This window comes from Thalassophryne amazonica, chromosome 7 (assembly GCF_902500255.1).
Source record: "Thalassophryne amazonica chromosome 7, fThaAma1.1, whole genome shotgun sequence".
NCBI lineage: Eukaryota > Metazoa > Chordata > Actinopteri > Batrachoidiformes > Batrachoididae > Thalassophryne > Thalassophryne amazonica.
In genome coordinates, this window is record NC_047109.1 from 16,175,860 (window position 1) to 16,194,663 (window position 18,804).

Here is an 18,804-nt window from a genome sequence, read left to right on the forward strand (position 1 = left end):
GACTCCTGCTGGCCTCCATCACACACAAGCACAACTCACAGTTGTGAAAAACTTAAACCAACACCTGTAAATCTCAGTACTTAAACCACTGATATTTTATATTATATCATCTTCATAGGTTTTCTTCCTGAAGCGCAGAAATCTGAATGTACCCAAACCAGTTTTACTTGACTTTTTTTCTTAATGTAACTAAAAAATAGAATGAACTATTTTCTTTACTTGCAGCATTTTGATTTGGGGCCAATTTTCAGACACGATATAATGACAATTGCTCGATTATAAGCTCTCTCTTTGATTTGAAGACTTTGTGTTGTTTCTCGAACATGTTCTATGTGATCAGTTAAATTTACCTTTGACTGACTGTCGCTTTCCTTCAATAATTCCTCCAGAAAACCATCGATGTCATCAGTGTCACTGCTTAAGGACTGTCCAGGTTTTGTGGCACTAAATCAGAGAAGAAAACCAAATTTGTAACTTTTCTCCATGTACATCTGGAGACGTGTCAGGCAGAGAATCCTGGGTAGAAGTTATACCAAATCAACATGCAGGTCCACATTGTTCTGGTGAACGTTGTGGTAAACAGCACCTTTTAATGCGGGTGAGCATCCTCCGTGTAACTACACAGACATGACTGAAACTGCAACAAATGCCTGTAACCTGCCCAAAGAAAGGGGGACAGAGTCCCTTAGACATGTCCCAGATGTGACAATCTGTACAAGACAATAGTCAAGAACATTGGCACCATCAGCTGTAATCCTGTACACACTGTGTGTACAGTTTTGTCATGGTTTTATTCGTGAAAATCATTCAGTATTACAACAGTAAACACAGCATGTGTGAAACTACATTTAAGAGCCAATTTTTCATAAGAATCAGGTGGTGGGTGCATCCAGTTACCAAAGTTTGAGCAAAATCTGAGTTGGTCACTATCACAGCCTGCCTGACACTTATAAAAACTGGCTCTTAATGTCTTGATTCAAACGTGTTTCGTACAAATGATAGCTGTGCTTGGGAGGAAAGCTGGAAAAACAGCAGATTTTTTTTTTTTCCCCATCAGGAAGCCTCAGCAGGCGGAGTGCACAACGCTATTCACCTTATTCAGCCCCGCCGACTTTACAGCAGAGCCATTTCCGTTTTGTCTTAGGACTTCCGTGAGCGGTGTTTCAATACAGAAAAACGTAAGATATTACATGATAGAAACAAAAACCTTTTTGCAAAGTGCAAAGGGATCGACGCTGGCTCACCCACGGGTCATAACAGAGTGGGAAATGAGATAAAAAAGTAGCCCTCGATTATTTTTAATTACTTTGTGTTGTCACTCAGCGTGAAGTTTCGCTATGAGGAACTACGAGCTCCGTGCCGCACAGCGCCGCTGAAGCTCGCGTAAAAGCACAATCAAGTTGAAATACTACCCGACAAGTAGTATCACCATAATGCCAATATTACGTAACGTTAATATACGTATGGTGTTATTTCATGCAGTGTTTGGTTGTATCAAACGCCAGAAAATGAGTAAAGATAGCAGCTAATGCTACAAACACAGCTTACCCGTTTGTCTCACTAGCATCCCCCGTGGCTTTTTCAACGGAGCGTTATAGTCCAATAATTTCTCTGGGTAAAGATCCTGTGGTGTGGGTTTTTTCCTCTATAAAATGAAAATAACAGACAGGGACATCTGGGTGGATTTTTCAAATTCAGCGCCTTTAGCCAGCACCGGAGATCCTCCTATTTCAATGGAGGAGGGAACAAGTTAAATGCTCGTCCACAGCACTCAGATCTCTGCTTTCCATGTTCAAAACATCGTTCTGAAAGTGATAGTTTCTTCTTCTTCCAGTTGTTGTGGCACCTACAAACTTAACAATTAATGTTGCTCATGTTCAGACACTTCTAGTGTACTGTGTTCCCACGTAGATAATCATTGACGCAATGACAAACCGGAAGTTGCTTGACAAAATGACGCTGCCCACCTTGACTTCCTGAATAAGGTTAATCAAAACGAAACGTTCCAGCCATTCCTCGAAAACAGAGTGTACTGCTCCAGTTGTCATGAAACGAAAAACCCAACTCAGTATTTTCCAAGTGTTTAGAGCCAGTAAAATGTGCAATGAAAGCAACTGAACTTCTGGCTTTTGTTTTCAGGTGGATTACCCGGTCTGCACTTCACGGACCAGCCTGTTAGTAGGCAAGCCGGATTGAGCCATTACATCCTGTTTTAGCACTTTTTTGGATAGTGGGTGATCACAGCAGAACAGTGCTCTGTGGAATAAGCTGCGAGAGCCGCCCCTCCTACGTGTTTTGGACAAATAGGCACTTAACGCCCTCCATGCCGACAGCAGAGGTGGGAGCTCACAGTTAGTGACATGAGAAAACAAAGGATCAGAAGGTGGAAGCTGAAGGAGAAAGAACTGTTGTGTGAAATTCAGTGAGCAGGTGAGAGAGGCACTGGATGGAGGGGAAGCATTTTGGACAACTGGAAAAGTACTGCAGATGTGGTGAGGGAGACAGACAGGATGGTACTAGGTGTGACATCTGGACAGTGGAAGGAAGACCAAGGAGACTTGGTGTGGAAGAAGATGTCCAGGAAAGCATAAGGAGAAAGAGGTTTGTGAAAAAGAATTGGGATTGGAGAGATGAATAAAGTCGACAGGAGTACAAGGAGATGCGCTGTAAGGAGAAAAGAGAAGTGGCAAAAGTTAAAGAAAAGGCATATAGTGAACTGTACAGGAAGTTAAACACAAAGGAAGGAGAGAAGGACTAGTACCGATTGGCTAAACAAAGGAACAGAGCTGGAAGGATGTGCAGGAGTTTAGGGGTGGTAAAGGATGCAGATGGTAAAGTGCTAACAAGGGAGGAAAGTGTTGAGAAGGTGGAGGAATATTTTGAGGAGCTTATAAATGAGAAAATGGAGAAAACGCTGGATGATTTAGAGGGCAAATCAGGAAGTGCAAGAGATTATGGTAAGTGGACTGGTGGGACGGGAAGACAGAGAGGTGAGACAGATGGTTTTGCACGTATACAGAGGAGGTGCTGAAGATGGATCCATCAAGCAGGAGGACAGAGGGAGGCCAAAGAGGAGGTTTATGGATGTGCTGAGGGAGGACATGCAGTTGGTTCGTGTGACAGAGGACAGGATGAGATGGAAACGATTGATCTCCTGTGGCGCCCCCTAACAGTAGCAGCCAAAAGCAGGAGAAGACAGATATTGATGAGGATCAGTGAACCTCAGATTTTCGACCATGTTGGTTCCTTTAACAAGTAAAACAACACAAATAAAGGACAAACAGGTTCATCAAGTTCAATGTGAAACCTCGTTGCTAATCGAAATTGGTCATCAGCTGAGTTTTTTTTTCTGTTGGTGTGCCCAAATTTATGCACCTGCCTAATTTTACTTAAGGAATTATTGCACTTTCTGCAAATCCTAAACTTCATTTCACTTCTCAAATATCACAGTGTTTGTCTGATATATTTAACTTAAATTGCTGATCCAAACAACCAATGATTTACAGTAGTGTTCAGAATAATAGTGGTGCTATGTGACTAAAAGATTAATCCAGGTTTTGAGTATATTTCTTATTGTTACATGGGAAACAAGGTACCAGCAGATTCAGTAGATCCTCACAAATCCAACAAGACCAAGCATTCATGATATGCACACTCTTAAGGCTATGAAATTGGGCTACTAGTAAAAAAAAAAAAAAAAAGTAGAAAAGGGGGTGTTCACAATAATAGTAGTGTGGCATTCAGTCAGTGAGTTCGTCAGTTTGTGGAACAAACAAGTGTGAATCAGGTGTCCCTATTTACAGATGAAGCCAGCACCTGTTGAACATGCTTTTCTCTTTGAAAGCTTGAGGAAAATGGGACGTTCAAGACATTGTTTCAGATGAACAGTGTAGTTGATTAAAAAGTTGATTGGAGAGGGGAAAACTTATATGCAAGTGCAAAAAATTATAGGCTGTTCATCTACAATGAACTCCAGTGCTTTAAAATGGAAAAAAAAAAAAAAACCTGAGATGCGTGGGAAAAAAATGGAAAACCATCAAAATGGATAGAAGAATAACCAGAATGGCAAAGGCTCACCCATTGATCAGCTCCAGGATGATCAAAGACAGTCTGGAGTTACCTGGAAAGTACCGTGACAGTTTGAAGACGCCTCTGTGAAGCTAATTTTTTTTGCAAGAATCCCCCGCAAAGTCCCTCTGTTAAATAAAAGAAGTGCAGAAGATGTTACAATTTGCCAAAGAACACATCAACTGGCCTAAAGAGAAATGGAAGAATATTTGTGGACTGATGAGAGGAAACATTGTTCTTTTGGGTCCTAGGGCTGCAGACAGTTTTGTGAGACAACCCCCAAACTCTGAATTCAAGCCACAGTTCACAGTGGCGCATGGTGGTGCAAGCATCATGATATGTGCATGTTTCTCCGATATCAAAAAAGCTGTTTCTGAAGCAAAACCAAGAAATGTGAATGAACTGTGGAATGTTGTTAAAGAATCTTGAGTGGAATAACAGCTGAAAGGTGCCACAAGTTGGTTGACTCCATGCCTCGCAGATGTGAAGAAATCATGAAAAACTGTGGTTATACAACTAAATACTAGTTTAGTGATTCACAGGATTGCTAAAAAAAAATAGCAGTTTGAACATAATAGTTTTGAGGTTGTAGTGTCAACAACAGATGCTATTATTGTGAACACCCCCTTTTCTTTTTTTTTTTTTTACTAAAAAAGCCCAATTTCATAGCCTTAAGAGTGTGCATATCATGAATGCTTGTCTTGTTGGATTTGTGAAAATCTACTGGTACCCTGTGTTTCTCATGTAACAATAAGAAATATACTCAAACCTGGATTAATCTTTTTAGTTATATGGCACTACTATTATTCTGAACACTACTGTATAAAGAAAAATCGTGGAATCATCAGGGGTGCCCAAACATTTACATACAACTGTGTGTGTGTGTAATGTATGTATTCACACATTTATATATTTTAACGTGAAAGCCACCAAACCAGTTAGAACTGAACATGGGTTCCTGGACAGTCTCCTCTGTTTCTTCTGGCTGTGGTTTATTTCTTCCGCAGCTGAGTTCATTTTTACACCGGTGAGTCCAACTTTACACTTTGTGTTCGTCCGTTTGTCTGCAAAAATCGCTCTTTTGCATGTTAAACTGTTTGATTTCAAAAGAATGAACCGAAAATCATAGTTATTTTGCAGCCCTCATAATAACTTTAGTCACAACTTATCGCCTAAATGTGGAGCTGCACAGAGAAAACCAAAACAAAAAAGAAAAATACAGAAGCGGAGGTTTGTTTTTAATGTGATTAGTTTGAACACAGGGTGAGCTCATGAGATCCATCTCCCACCTGTACTGGACACAATTCTGAGCCAAACCACATCTGATCCTTGAGGCTAAATGCTGCAAAGTGAAAATATTTAAAAGGGATTGTCATTCATCTGGATGTGATGTGTTATTTATGCACGGCGCTGATCTGTGTGGGCCCCGCCCAACGCGTGACGTCATCGCGATTCCTTTGATATGGAAAAACTGTAGTTTTTCCATACTTGTGTAACTATAGGTCATCAGCTAACAACCGTTAGCAACTTCCTGTCCGCGACCTTCTCTTTCCTGCGCTTTCCATCTCCGCACGAACGTTCCCGCGCGGATGTACTCCCGCCAGCGTCGGCACTGCAAAAGCTTTTTTCTTCGTCATCAAGCAGCTCGCGCAGGTCTTCAGCCATTGTTCAGTCCGTCCTGCTGTTAGTACGCGCCCAGTGTTGCTAAGTAACAGTGGATCCTGTCTTCAAAATAAAAACAAGAAATTGTTTATCTAAATAAATAAATAATCTGCCACGATGTTAGCTTTACTTTATACATGGGCGTTGGACTGGGGGGTAAAGGGTACTATGTTCCCAGGCCCAGAGCATGGGGGGGCCCACAAAAAAACTGGCATTAAATACATTTTGGTGTTTGTTATTAATTTCCATGACAATTCATGTTGTAAAATAATATTAGAATAATGTATAATGTTGCAAAACATAATTCTGCTCTAAACATAATATTGAAAGATCAATGGTTTAGGTCCAGGCACACAGGCGATACCCCCCAACAGGATCTGACAGAGAGGTGTTTAGTAGTGCTGAAACAACTCATCAATTTAATCGATTATTAAAATAGTTGTCAACTAATTTTGTCATCAATTAGTTGTTAAATAACTTTGTTTTAACCGTAAATGTTTCGTTTCTTTCATATAGATCAAACCGCTTCTGCAGCGCTGCTTTGCTTTGAACCTATCGAAGCAATGATTCGCAGCTCGAAGCAGTGCTTCGATCTGGTGCTTTGTTGATTCAGTGGTTTATTTTGCTTAATCTTAATTTTTTCCCCACTAAAACCCCAAAGAGTATATGTCTGAGTAAACATTTACCTTTTTATGTTAATCTGACCTGTTATGTCTTCTGAAACAGTTGATAGATTTTATAACTTAAAAACGGGACAGATGCTAAAGCGTTAGCATGTCTATGGCGTTTTCATGTTCAAGTTAGCATTAAGCTGTGGGAGCTGTCAGCACATTTGTTTTTTGTATAATTCATGGCTCAGCATTTGTTGTAAAAGTCAAATGTATTACAAATTGTAATATTTTATTCATTTATATAAATAATAATAGAAACAATAGTAATAATAACTAATTATGCTATAATACAGTTTTAAAGAAAGACAAAAAAGAATCTGACAAAAAACTGAAGAGATTAACCAACTAAAAATGAACATATAGAAATAACTGTTTCCTGTGAACACCTAGTGACTCTTAAACCTCCACTTCATCCCTGTTTTATTAAGTTTAATGACAATTTGTTTTGGTCAAACCACGTGTTTTTACACAAGAAAAAATTAAAATGCAGTAAACTGCACATTTGTGTCTTTTTTCATGAAATATCTTATTAAATATAACATATTACACTTTCACCGGGCCTTTAAAATACTTTCGTGGACTCGTGCTGTAATATGTTGTCAGTGGTTGAGATAGTTGCTGTAGGCATTTAAACCTGATGGAAATCTTTTTGTGGTGTGTCGGTGATGTATGTATGTGCAAAATAAAACACACTACTCAAGGTATGTTTTTGACAAAAATATAACAACTTTGTTACAGGGTCAAACGATGTTGCGTGATAAAGGCCTTTTAATAATAACTAACTTAAAGAAATAATGACAAAACTCACATGTAAGTGAAAAAACAACAACAAAAGGATTAATTAAAAAAAAATAACTGACCGATGAACTGATTAGTAAAATAATCGTTAGTTGCAGCCCTAGTGTTTAGGCTGAATAAAATGTGTCTTTCCTAAAAAAAAAAAAAAAAATCAAAGTCCGGATTCCAAACAAGAGAAATTGCTCTCAGGTGTGATCTAAGGTATACATGATTTAGACCTGGTTTGACTACGCATTAGAAATTTAGTGTTTGCGTAATAAAAAAAAAAAAAAAGAACAGTGGGGAGGGTCTTCAATATGGCTAGTACCTAGGGCCCAGAATTTGGTGCTACGCCCCTGACTTTATAGGAATTTCTTGTTTATAGGTCATCTTCATTTCATGCTGTTATATCTTTAAAATAAGTGCACGAACTTTTATTTTGATAAAACAAGAAGTACAGTATTTTGTGACATTTAAGCCAACTTTATTGATAATTCAGAACGACACCACAACACGATCCAAACACAAAACACACTGCGTCTGATTTGAGCGTAAACTAACATGACTGCACAGGAGTACGAAATATAAAAACAGTATTATATATAATTTACATTATGCAGTGAAGATGACATGAAAAGTGACAAGGACACGTTGTCGGCAGGATTTCGAACCTGCGCGGGGAGACCCCAATGATTTCTAGTCCCATCGCCTTAACCACTCGGCACGACAACTGATGATTGATGATGACAATTGGTGGTCGTTCTCTCAGAAAGGTTCCCCTCTTGAAATTCATCATAAAATTTCACTATACAGATCTTCTGATCACTTGCAGTTCTCCAATATTAGCAGCAGCAGACTATTTAGAGCAGTGGCAGCTGGTGCTAAAATTTTAGGGGGGGGGGGGGGGCACCTTTGAAGGAAACAAAATAACGCAGGTTCATACAGGGGCAACTAAAGAAATCAAAGTCACAATACAACCTACTTTATTGCTGTAAAACACCATTCAGAGACACTATTTGACCAGAAATTTTGCTCGTTTCTGGACTGCAAATTTCTCAATGACCCTCTGATCAAAGTCCATCATCTCAGTCACCAGTTTCTTTTCTGTTGACCACATGTCCAGTGCATTCAGCCTGTCCTGGTTCATGGTGCTTCTGAGAAAGGTTCTGATTCTTTTCAAGGTGGAAAAGATGAGGTGCCGCAAGTCTTTCAACTTGTGGTACAAAGTGGCCCGCGGTGGAAAAAGAGGACGATCCGTTCATAGAAAGACTCGAACCATCAGCCGCAGACACAATTAACGGACTACATCTGTGGCGGCACTGTAACCTGGCACTAAACTGTCGGTGTGCCAAAGGGACTCAGCAAGGACAAGGAATTAAAATATTTTCAGACATTTTTCAAAATCAGGCTTTATGTGGGTGTTTTCATCAGTCTGTGAAGATGATCTCACTGAAATGAACAGGTAAGACTTTTTATTACACCTGTGTGAATGGGTTTAATATTTAACATGTTACGCTACAAGTACACTACACGAGTTGTATTCAAGAGGAAACAAGATTTATTTTAAAAATAGCTGATATTTTCAGTCCCTTGTCATTTTTCAGATTTGAATGTATGTATGTACCTGTTTCTAAGGAAAAAAAAAAAAAAATCCATACTTCGTCATTACTTTTTTCTGATGTCAAGGATAGTAAAACAAACTTTATTTTTATCAGTAGATTATGACCACAGAGCTTGGGGGGGGTATTATCATCTCCACCTGCATGCCAAAATCACCTGCATTATTTATTTATTTTATAATCACCATTCTGTGTTCTGAACACTGCCAATATCGTCACTGTTGTCAGACTGAAGGTTTTCCTCCAAGGTTTAGTCTCCATCATTGTCATCTAAATAAGGCTAGCCCATCAGGCTGTCTCCACAGCTTCTTCAGAATCACCTTCTGACTGGACTTGGGCTTGAATCAGCAGGTCCTGTTGTCCTGATGATGTCATAACAATATGGCCACGCCTGAGGGCTGAAACAGAGCGCAGGCTTCAGACATCTGTTTATTCTTCACCTGCGCACTTTTATCTTTCAGGATTTTTTTAAAAATAACATTTCAGCATTTTTAGTGATTTGTGAACATTTTTTGGTGTTACCTACACTTTAACTTCACAAATGAATAAATATTCGATACCTTGCCACACATTTGAGCAGCTTTTGTCACCATCTAATGGTTAATGTGATACATTTCCCACCTGAAACCCAAAATTCAGCAAAAAATAAATAAAAGCATTTAAAGATGTAAGAATGCATGCTTTTTTGTCACGCAGCACTTTGACCTTCCAGTATTAATGTATAAAAATTCAGATTTTACGGGTTTTGCAGATATTGAATTTTAAGATACAAAGGTTTATTGGAATGATGTCCAGAAGGACAAAATTTCTACGTGTAGCCGCAAGTTGTACTCTCTCTGCTTCTGTGTTGTGATCGACTCTTACCCCTCAGGATGTGAACTCACGATCTCCGGCATGGGAAGCAGACGCACTGAAAAGTCGGCTAAAACCCAGACTCGGGTAACCTTTGGCTGTTGGAAGAGTGAAGCATGTTGACTACCACATGCACAGTGACTCCTGCTGGCCTCCATCACACACGAGCACAACAGTTGTGGAAAACAGTTAAACCAACACCTGTAAGTCTCAGTACTTAAACCACTGATATATTATTATCACTAGAGCCCGACCGATATAAGCTCTTTTCAAAGTACTCACTATCGACCGAAATTTTGCCGATAGAACGCCGATAATTTCTCATAAACAGAACAGTTACTGAAATAACGTTTGTCGGCAATGTAAAATGTCCTTGCACCGTTTGTCCAGTAGATGGAGCTCTGACTCCATTCAACTGAGTGCTGCTTACACCCATTTAAATGTGTTCATCACCTGCCCCCGTAGTTCGCCGTCACACTGCACTGATCAGCTGACAAAAGCATACAAGTTTATAAGGATGTTATTTGTAATAACTTTGTAATTACATTCACCCCACATTTCTCCGTTTCAGTTCACTCAGTTTGATTAACTCAGTTTATGTAGTAATGTGTCAAATGTGCTTCATTGCGTCGGTCATGCTTTTTATTAAACCCACGTTGTGTAGACCCTATTTCTAGCATGAAAAAGTTTCATTTACTGCTAAGAGGTTGAAACATTCAGATTCACTGGTCATCCGGAAGGGTTCTGGGAATTACTGCCGTTCGCCATAAACCCTCTGGGGCCAACGCCATCGTATACGATGGCTGGGACCAATCTTTACTAAATTGTAAATAACTTTTTAATGATATGAGATAGAATCTTACTTTTTTTGGCTGAAAAGTTAACTCCTTGGACTTTCGATCCACCGTCGGCCATCTTGGTACTCCTCACAGAAGATGTGCGAAGACGTGCGCAATGCGAGTGTCCAATCGGAATTGGTTCTCCGTCACATCGTTTTCCAAAATCCAACTGTAGGGCAGATTTACCTCAGGTGATATGGCAAAGATCACTTTCAGGAGTGATATCTTACTAGTTGGGCCGTTCGAATAGCCCCCTCACTACTCCAATTGCATTTCATCAATATGAAGACAAAGCTTCATCTTTTAACTCATACCTTTTTTGTTAAGGGTCCAAAAAAATAATATTTTATTCATAAAAAAATAATATCGGCTGATTTATCGGCAAGTCAGCTGATTTATTATCGGCATTTTTTTCCATCCAAATATCGTTATCGGCCTAAAAAAAAAGAGTTGGGCTCTAATTATCACTTTACCGAGGCGTTGCTAGGCTGGTATCGTAGATTTACGTCGATGCTACCTGGCTATACCCGCCCGCTGTGCTTAAACAAATGACGTCATAGTGCGCAGCCCAAGAACTGTCCGCAGAGGGAAAGATAAAAAGGGGAGAAGGGTGTGTTGGTCCCAATATGGATATTCCGGATGATTTTCTCATGGATAGTACGACAATGAACAGCAGCTAAAGCAGCCAGCTTGATGAAGATGCACTACTGAATTTGGAGAGCAGCGCACGCCAGCCGACACGACAAATGTTAAAGTGAGCCAACTTTTTATGTTCGCGTTACATGTTGTGTCTCAGTAAAAAGTGACAATAATGCAAATAACATGCTGTTGTCGTGCGGAATGCATTTTCAGAGGCCCTCCGTCCATGCCCAGTCACCCAAAATGACAGATATTCGCCCGAGTTAGACGAATATCACAGGGGCGCGTGACAAGGCATCCGCTACCAGATTTTCCTTTCCCTTAATATATTTTATGTCCAGATTATATGCCTGCAGGTACAAGGACCAACGAACCAACCGCAGGTTAGGCGCTTTAACTGAGGTCAGAAATGTTAATGGATTATGGTCGGTATAAACAGTAATTTTAGCCCCACCACCCACATACACCTCAAAATGCTTCAGGGCCAAAATCAACGCAAGTGTCTCTTTTTCAATAGTTTAGCTGATGTCTATCAAATTTCTTTGAGAAATAGCTAACAGGTCTATCCAAACCAGAATTATCTAACTGCATCAGGACCACTCCAGCTCCCACAAGACTTGCGTCCATGTACAGCTGAAATGGTTCATTTAAACGTGGGGCAGCCAACACCAGATCTGCACAGAGGAGCTTCTTCACACTCTCAAATGCCTGCTGACAAAGGGAAGACCAGACAAATTTAGCATCTTTGCGCAACAAGTTAGTTAGCGGCGCAACCACTGAGGAAAAGTTTTTACAAAAACACAGATAATGACCAACCAGTCCAAGAAAACGCATAAGTTCTCTCTTAGTACTGGGAACCGGAAATTCCTCCACTGCTTGAACTTTAGCTGCAACAGAGCAGACTTCCCCCTGACCAACTATACGACCCCAGTAGGTAACAGTTGCCCTCGCAAACTCACATTTTGCAAGATTAACCGTCAGCCTTGCCCCCGCGATATGCCGCACTCTGAGCTGCTTCAAGACCTGGCCAAACAAATGAGATGTACAATTACTGCCCTGATCCGACTGTATGACTTTTGGAATGTCAAACACAGAAATAAACTGAGTAAGCACTTGCACCACTGTCCTAGCAGTTATCGTCCACAATGGATAAGCTGCCGGATACCATGTAGCCTGACACATCACTGTGAGCAAATATGATGACCCAGACCTTGAATGAGGCAAAGGCCCAACACAATCAATTATCAAATGCTCAAATGGTTCAGATGCAACTGCAATTGGACTCAATGGAACTGACTTTAACACTTGATTAGGCTTAGCAGTGAGCTGGCACACGACATGTTTTAATGTAGGGCTGCAGCTATCGATTATTTTTGTAATCGAGTAATCAGATAAAAAAAAAAAAAAACACTTTTGCGTTTTTAAAACATCAATAGTCCAGGGCTCTCCCTAAGCAATGGCACAATATTCCTTTGCCAAAGTCTTCACATTTTGCTGAAATGGTGATGGGATGTGGCTTTCTGTTGTGTTTTTTTTCCCCCAACTTGTAAAATGTAACCATTTTGAGTTTTTTTTTTTTTTTTTTTTTTAAGGTTGATGGACTGGATCCCTGTGATTTTTTTTTTTTTTAATCCCTGTTTCTCTGCGATTCAGCAAATGCATTTCAGCAGGAGGTTGAACATGCAAGCCTCGCAGTTACTATTTTTTTTTTAAGTTACCGTATTTGTGAAGCATTGTGTTGCCCAGAAAAAGCGACACAGTGCGAGTCTGAACAGCAGCCGGCTTTGACTGTGGGTACCCGGCCGTCGGGTCAAGTCACTCACCACGTTGAGCAGACCGTGTGATTTTAATTCTACACGAACACACTGCTTCATTTTAAATGGTCAGTAAGTCTATTTCACATGATCAGTGTGGACCCTCTTTCTCTTAAAAGGCTTTATTTTACTCGTCACATTGGAAAGCAGTAGCTTTAAGGGCTAAATTATTAGCTGTTACACAGCCTGAGCGCATGCTCTAGTCTTCTGTTTTTCTGGGGACATTACAGTGCCACACACAGACCTGGCATATGTACTACAACGTTTAAATGAAGCTTCAAGGCACAGAATTTGCTTCGATCATTTTTTGTAATCGAATTATTCGAGTTATTCAAGTAATCGTTTCAGCCCTATTTTAACGTACGCAGAAACGTCCTTTTATCGACGTGGCCCAAAAAAAAAAAGAAAAAAAATCTCTCAGGACCCGGTCATACATTTTAGTCACCCCAGAATGTCCAGACTCATGTGTTATTTTTAACACAGCAGCGCGAAATTTACTGGGCACCACGATTGAAACAAAGGATCACGGACCACACCCACATGGGGCAACCATTTTTTCACCAACAGTGAACCCTGAAGAAAGTACCCACACGCGCAATCCACGATGTCACTTGCTGGGCGCACCTGATCAAAAAGGCCTTTTAAAAACACGTCAGCATGTTGCTCTGCCACCAGCTCACTGCGAGACAAGGACACAGGAAAATCAGACAGAGGTACATGAACATTTTTTCCCCACATTTCCCCTTCGTGACCTCATTCCGTGTCACAGCCCGAGTAACTACACGCCGTGAAGAGGAACTGTTTTATTGCACTCAGTCTGAGGAAGCAGACAAGGAACAGGCTCCGCCTCCTTCTGCACAGCTGACCCAGCAACGTCCTTCCACAAACGCACCCCAGCCAAACCATTACCCAAGATAATGGAGCCACCTTCCACTGGAAATGCAGGACGAACAGCCAGAACTGCTTCCCCACTGAACAGTTCACACTCAAGTGACACTTTAAGCAAAGGCACAGAGAGCACATTAAAACCCATACCTCGAACTGGAACCCGCGTGCCCGTCTCCGACTCCTCAGACAACGGCAACACATCAGCTCGGATAAACGAGTCAAATGCCCCTGTGTCGCGCAAAATTTTGACACGCACCTTTTTGTCATCTCCCATCAATGAGACAAACCCCTCACGAATGAAAGGCAAGTACGAGTCACACGGTTCACAACTCATGTTTTCCACCTTATGTTCCACAGCACAGCTAAACCTACTCCTTTGGGCTTACAAGACATTCTTGACTTTAGCAGAACACAAACTACTTTAATGTGCAGGGCTGTGAAATGAAAATTGTGAAATCCAAGGAAAATTTGCAGGGGGGATGCACAGCGTCCAGGAGCTGGGGTCTAGGGCCCTGTGGGGCCCCAGAATTAAATTTTTATCTAATGATACTTTTTCAGCATCTCCTAGAAGAACAAATCTCAAAATTAGTGCATATTTAAATGATTCTACATTCAACCTTTTATTTGACCTGTCAGTGATGATGTTGAAATAATAGAATATGACATGGAAGTAGGACCTGGAATGATTTTCCTTTTAAATGTAAACCAAATTATGCATTAACTCAGAACAATTAAACTACATGAAATTTATGAAGCCTGAAAGATTGTTACAGCATTTCAAAAACCACAGCTAAAGCTTGTAGAATATTTGGAAAATCATGGTAAAATATCAATAACATACCTTATAGTAAAAAGTCATTCTTGTGTAAATTCATACAGCCCAAATCCATTCAAAGCCACAAAGTCTTTTTACAATGAAAGAAAGGCTAGATTAGTGAAAAAAGTCACATAATCTTGTCTAAAATCCTGTTTGAACAGCAGAATGTTTATTTTCCAGGGAGATAAAAATTCTTACCGTGTTTCCTGAGAGGGCACAGTTCACTTTTCCCGTTTCTTTTATCTTTCAGGTGTGTTGACGAAGCCAGTGACGATTCCACGGATTCTTGTCGTTATAAGACTTTTTCAAACCGTCTTTCTCGCCATCTTTTTCTGCGACGTCACTCTGTGACACAGACATGCTGCACAAATCTTTTAAAAACTTGAAAGCTCTAAAAGTTTGGGATGTCCACATGCTACATTTAGCTTAAGTGTCGCACAGGAGCCACACAGCATCGCCGCAGCAACCAACCAGTCCTGCTTTACGACAACTGTCGTAACAGCTACACTTTGAGTGGCATTTTTCCTCCGCAAAGCGCCGCGGATCCGAGGAAACTGATTTGTATCTGTAACACACAGATCAGTGTCCGTAGACTTATAAAACTTACACGATGTCATAAAAAAAAAAAAAAAACGCTTTGCGGTAAGCGTTTTAAAAACTCAGTGATGTTCACGATTAAAGAGTACATCACTACCACACCCCCCCCCCATGATGAAATCTGCGGAATTCCGCGAGTTTTCACAGCCCTGAATGTGCCCACACTTGTGACAATGACACACCGGATCACTATCACGCCAAACTTTTTTTTTTTTTACATCCCCGTTTCACCCAACTGGACTGACCAGAGCCCTCCGAGTGCCCCTCTCTTGGCACACTGGAACCAAAACATCTGCCAAAACAGCAGCATCTGAAACCTTCAGAGCCTTTTGCTCACTGATATAAGTTGCAATCCTTTCTGGTACACAGTTCTTAAATTCCTCCAAAATTAGCTCTTGCAGCTGATCAAAATTTTTAACATTTTGCGCAATGCACCAATGATCAAACAACACAGTTTTATCACATCCAAAGTCCACATAATTTTGATGGTCAAGTTTTTTTTTTTTTTTTTTTTTACAATGCCGAAATTTCTGTCTATATGCCTCTGGCACAAACTCATATGATCTCTCCACAGTGCTTTTCACTTTGTCATAAACCAAACTATCGTCCAGTGACAACGAAGCATACGCCTCCCGAGTTTGCCTGTAAGCACATATTGCAGCAGCAATTATATATATGCACACACACGTGTGCATGTGTGTAAAGTATGTATTCATACATTTATATATTTTAACAACGCGAAAGCCACCAAACCAGTTAGAACTGAACATGGGTTCCTGGACAGTCTCCTCTATGTTTCTTCTGGCTGTTTTTATTTCTTCCCCGGCTGACAATCATTTTTGACACCGGTGAGTCCAACTTTACACTTTGTGTTTGTCCGTTTGTCTGCAAAAATTGCTCTTTTGCATGTTAAACTGTTTGATTTCAAAAGAATGAACCGAAAATTAGATCATAGTTATTTTGCAGTCCTCATAATAACTTCAGTCACAACTTATCGCCTAAATGTGGAGCTGCACAGAGAAAACCAAAAGGAAAAAAATATAGAAGTGGAGGTTTGTTTTTAATGTGATGAGTTTGAACACAGGGTGAGCTCATGTGATCCATCTCCCACCTGTACTGGACACAATTCTGATCCAAACCACATCTGATCCTTGAGGCTAAATGCTGCAAAGTGAAAATATTTAAAAGGGATTGTCATTGATTTGGATGTGATGTGTTATTTATGCACAGCACTGATCTGTGTGGGCCCCGCCCAACGCGTATTGTCATTACGATTCCTTCTATTTGGCAGAACTTTATAGTTTTCCCTTTCTTGTGTAACTATAAGGTCATCAGCTAACAAAAGTTAACATAGTTTACCTCAACTTGCTGTCCGCGGCCTTCTCTTTCCCGTGCTTTCCGTCTCTGCACGAGCTTTCCCACGCGGATGGACTCCCGCCGGTGTCGGCACTACATAACCTTTTTTCTACGTCATCCAGCAGCTCGCGCAGGTCTTCGTCCATCGTTCAGTCCGTCCTGTTAGCCATAGAATGTCTCTGCTGTTTGCGCGCGAACAGCCGGGCAAAGCACACGCCCAGAGTTGCTAAGTAACAGCAGATCCTGCCTTCAAAATAAAATCAAAAGAAATTGTTTATCTAAAAAACCAAAACATTAATCTGCCACGATGTTAGCTTTACTTTATATGAATTTCTTGTTTATAGATCATCTTCATTCATGCTGTGTGTTATATCTTAAAAATAAGTACAGAACTTTTATTTTGATAAAACAAGGAAGTACAGTGTTGTGACATTTTTAAGCTAACTTTATTGATAATTCAAAAACAACAACAACCATAACACGACCCAAACACAAAAGACATACAAAACAGTGTGTCTGATTTGAGTGTAAACTAACGTGATTGCACAGGAGCACAAAATATAAAAACAGTATTATATATAATTTACATTATGCAGTGAAGATGACATTAAAAAGGACGCGTTATCGGCAGGATTCGAACCTGCACGGGGAGACCCCAATGGATTTCTAGTCCATCGCCTTAACCACACACAGGCCCTGCCCTCCATCTCTTCCCTCCCAGTCTCTGACCTGTTGAAAATTTATGTTTCCCCTGGGCATACAGCGTCATCACACCCAGTATGAGTCTGGTTTCCCAGTCTTCGTCATTCCTACAGAAAACGGCAACCCCCCCCCACACACACACCCACCCACCAGCTATGATAAGCTGTAAATGGCCTGGCTTATTTCATCATTAATCATTCAAGGAAAAATATATACAAAAAAAATATGAGTATCAGAAACAGTAGGATATAGTAATAGTATGATATACCCTGACATAACAGATATAGTATAGCACAAGCAGTGATTTCACAAATTTGTTTAATCACAGCCTCATGGGTTTTACTGACATGACATCACACAATTATAAAAGAACACACACTGACCTCAGACTGAGACAGTTTCAGAGGCCTCAAACTGATTCCATAAAGGGCCAAGAGGGTGGCAGGTTTTCTTTGCAGCCACTGACTCCACCAGGTGATTTCACTGATTAACTGCATCTGCTCAAAGTGATAATCAGTGGCTGCAAAGAAAACCTGCACTCTCTTGGCCCTTTCTCGGGTCGTTCCCATTGGACAGCGCGAAGCTACGTCACAGCTCAGTGCGTCGACAGTTGGATTGGGCTGAACTTTGACGGTGTCAGCCTGCCGACAAGCGGCAATGCGCGCTCCCGTCAGATGCGTCGCTTTAGCTCGGCTTTTGATGCGACGCTTCTCTAAAAAGCAACGCGTCTCATTAAAAATGTTTTTTAGAACGAGTTTTGACACATATGACGCTTCCGACATGTTCAGTGTGAAAGGCCCATAACACCACTCCGCTTCGCCTCGTGCATTCAAACCGTATAATGCACGGCTTCTCGTTGTTTAATCCTTAAACTGCAAATTATAAAGAACACACTGCGAACAAGAAAAAATACTTCTAAAACTGAAAATGCTGTTTTTAATAATAATACCGTTGAAGTGATTTAAAAGACATTAAGCAGACATTAGCATGCATGTTAACTCAAAGCTAACTTCCAGAATGAGCAAGAAGAAAAACACTTAAACTGCAAATTATAAAGAACACACTGCTTGCGTTACATTAATACTTACTGTCTGTTGATGTCTGCGTCTTGACCAAAAAAATTGATTAAAATGCTTTAACAAATCTGTGCTCTGCCGCTGCGCCGAATGAATGAGCGCCAACAGGCTCAGCATTATATTGGCTCACTGGCCAATAAGGAGTTGTTGTTAGGAGCTCACTGACCAATAAGGAGTTGTTGTCATGTGTAGGAGTTGTTAGGACTTTTTTAGGAAGTGTTAGGACTTTGTGTTAGGACTTTTAAGCAGTCCATTTAGCGGAGGCGGCGGCCATTGACAACTGATGATGACAGTGTGTGTTGGCGTTCTCTCAGAAAGGTTGTCCTCTTGAAATTTATCATAAAATTTCACCATACAGATTTCCCGATCACTTGCAGTTCTCCAATATTAGTAGCAGCACACAGACTATTTCGAGCAGTGTTGACTG

The 18,804-nt window shown here is 40.6% G+C and overlaps 1 protein-coding gene across 1 annotated transcript in view; it reads right to left on the reverse strand.

The window, feature by feature from the left end:
- The window catches only part of c7h8orf37 (chromosome 7 C8orf37 homolog), a 61,732-nt gene extending 44,972 nt beyond the window's left edge, over positions 1-16,760 (reverse strand). The window contains exon 1 of the mRNA XM_034173893.1: positions 16,603-16,760. Coding sequence (XP_034029784.1) covers positions 16,603-16,745 — 143 coding nt within the window. The 5' untranslated portion in view covers positions 16,746-16,760. The remainder of the gene's footprint in view (positions 1-16,602) is intronic.
- Positions 16,761-18,804: the final 2,044 nt, after the last annotated feature.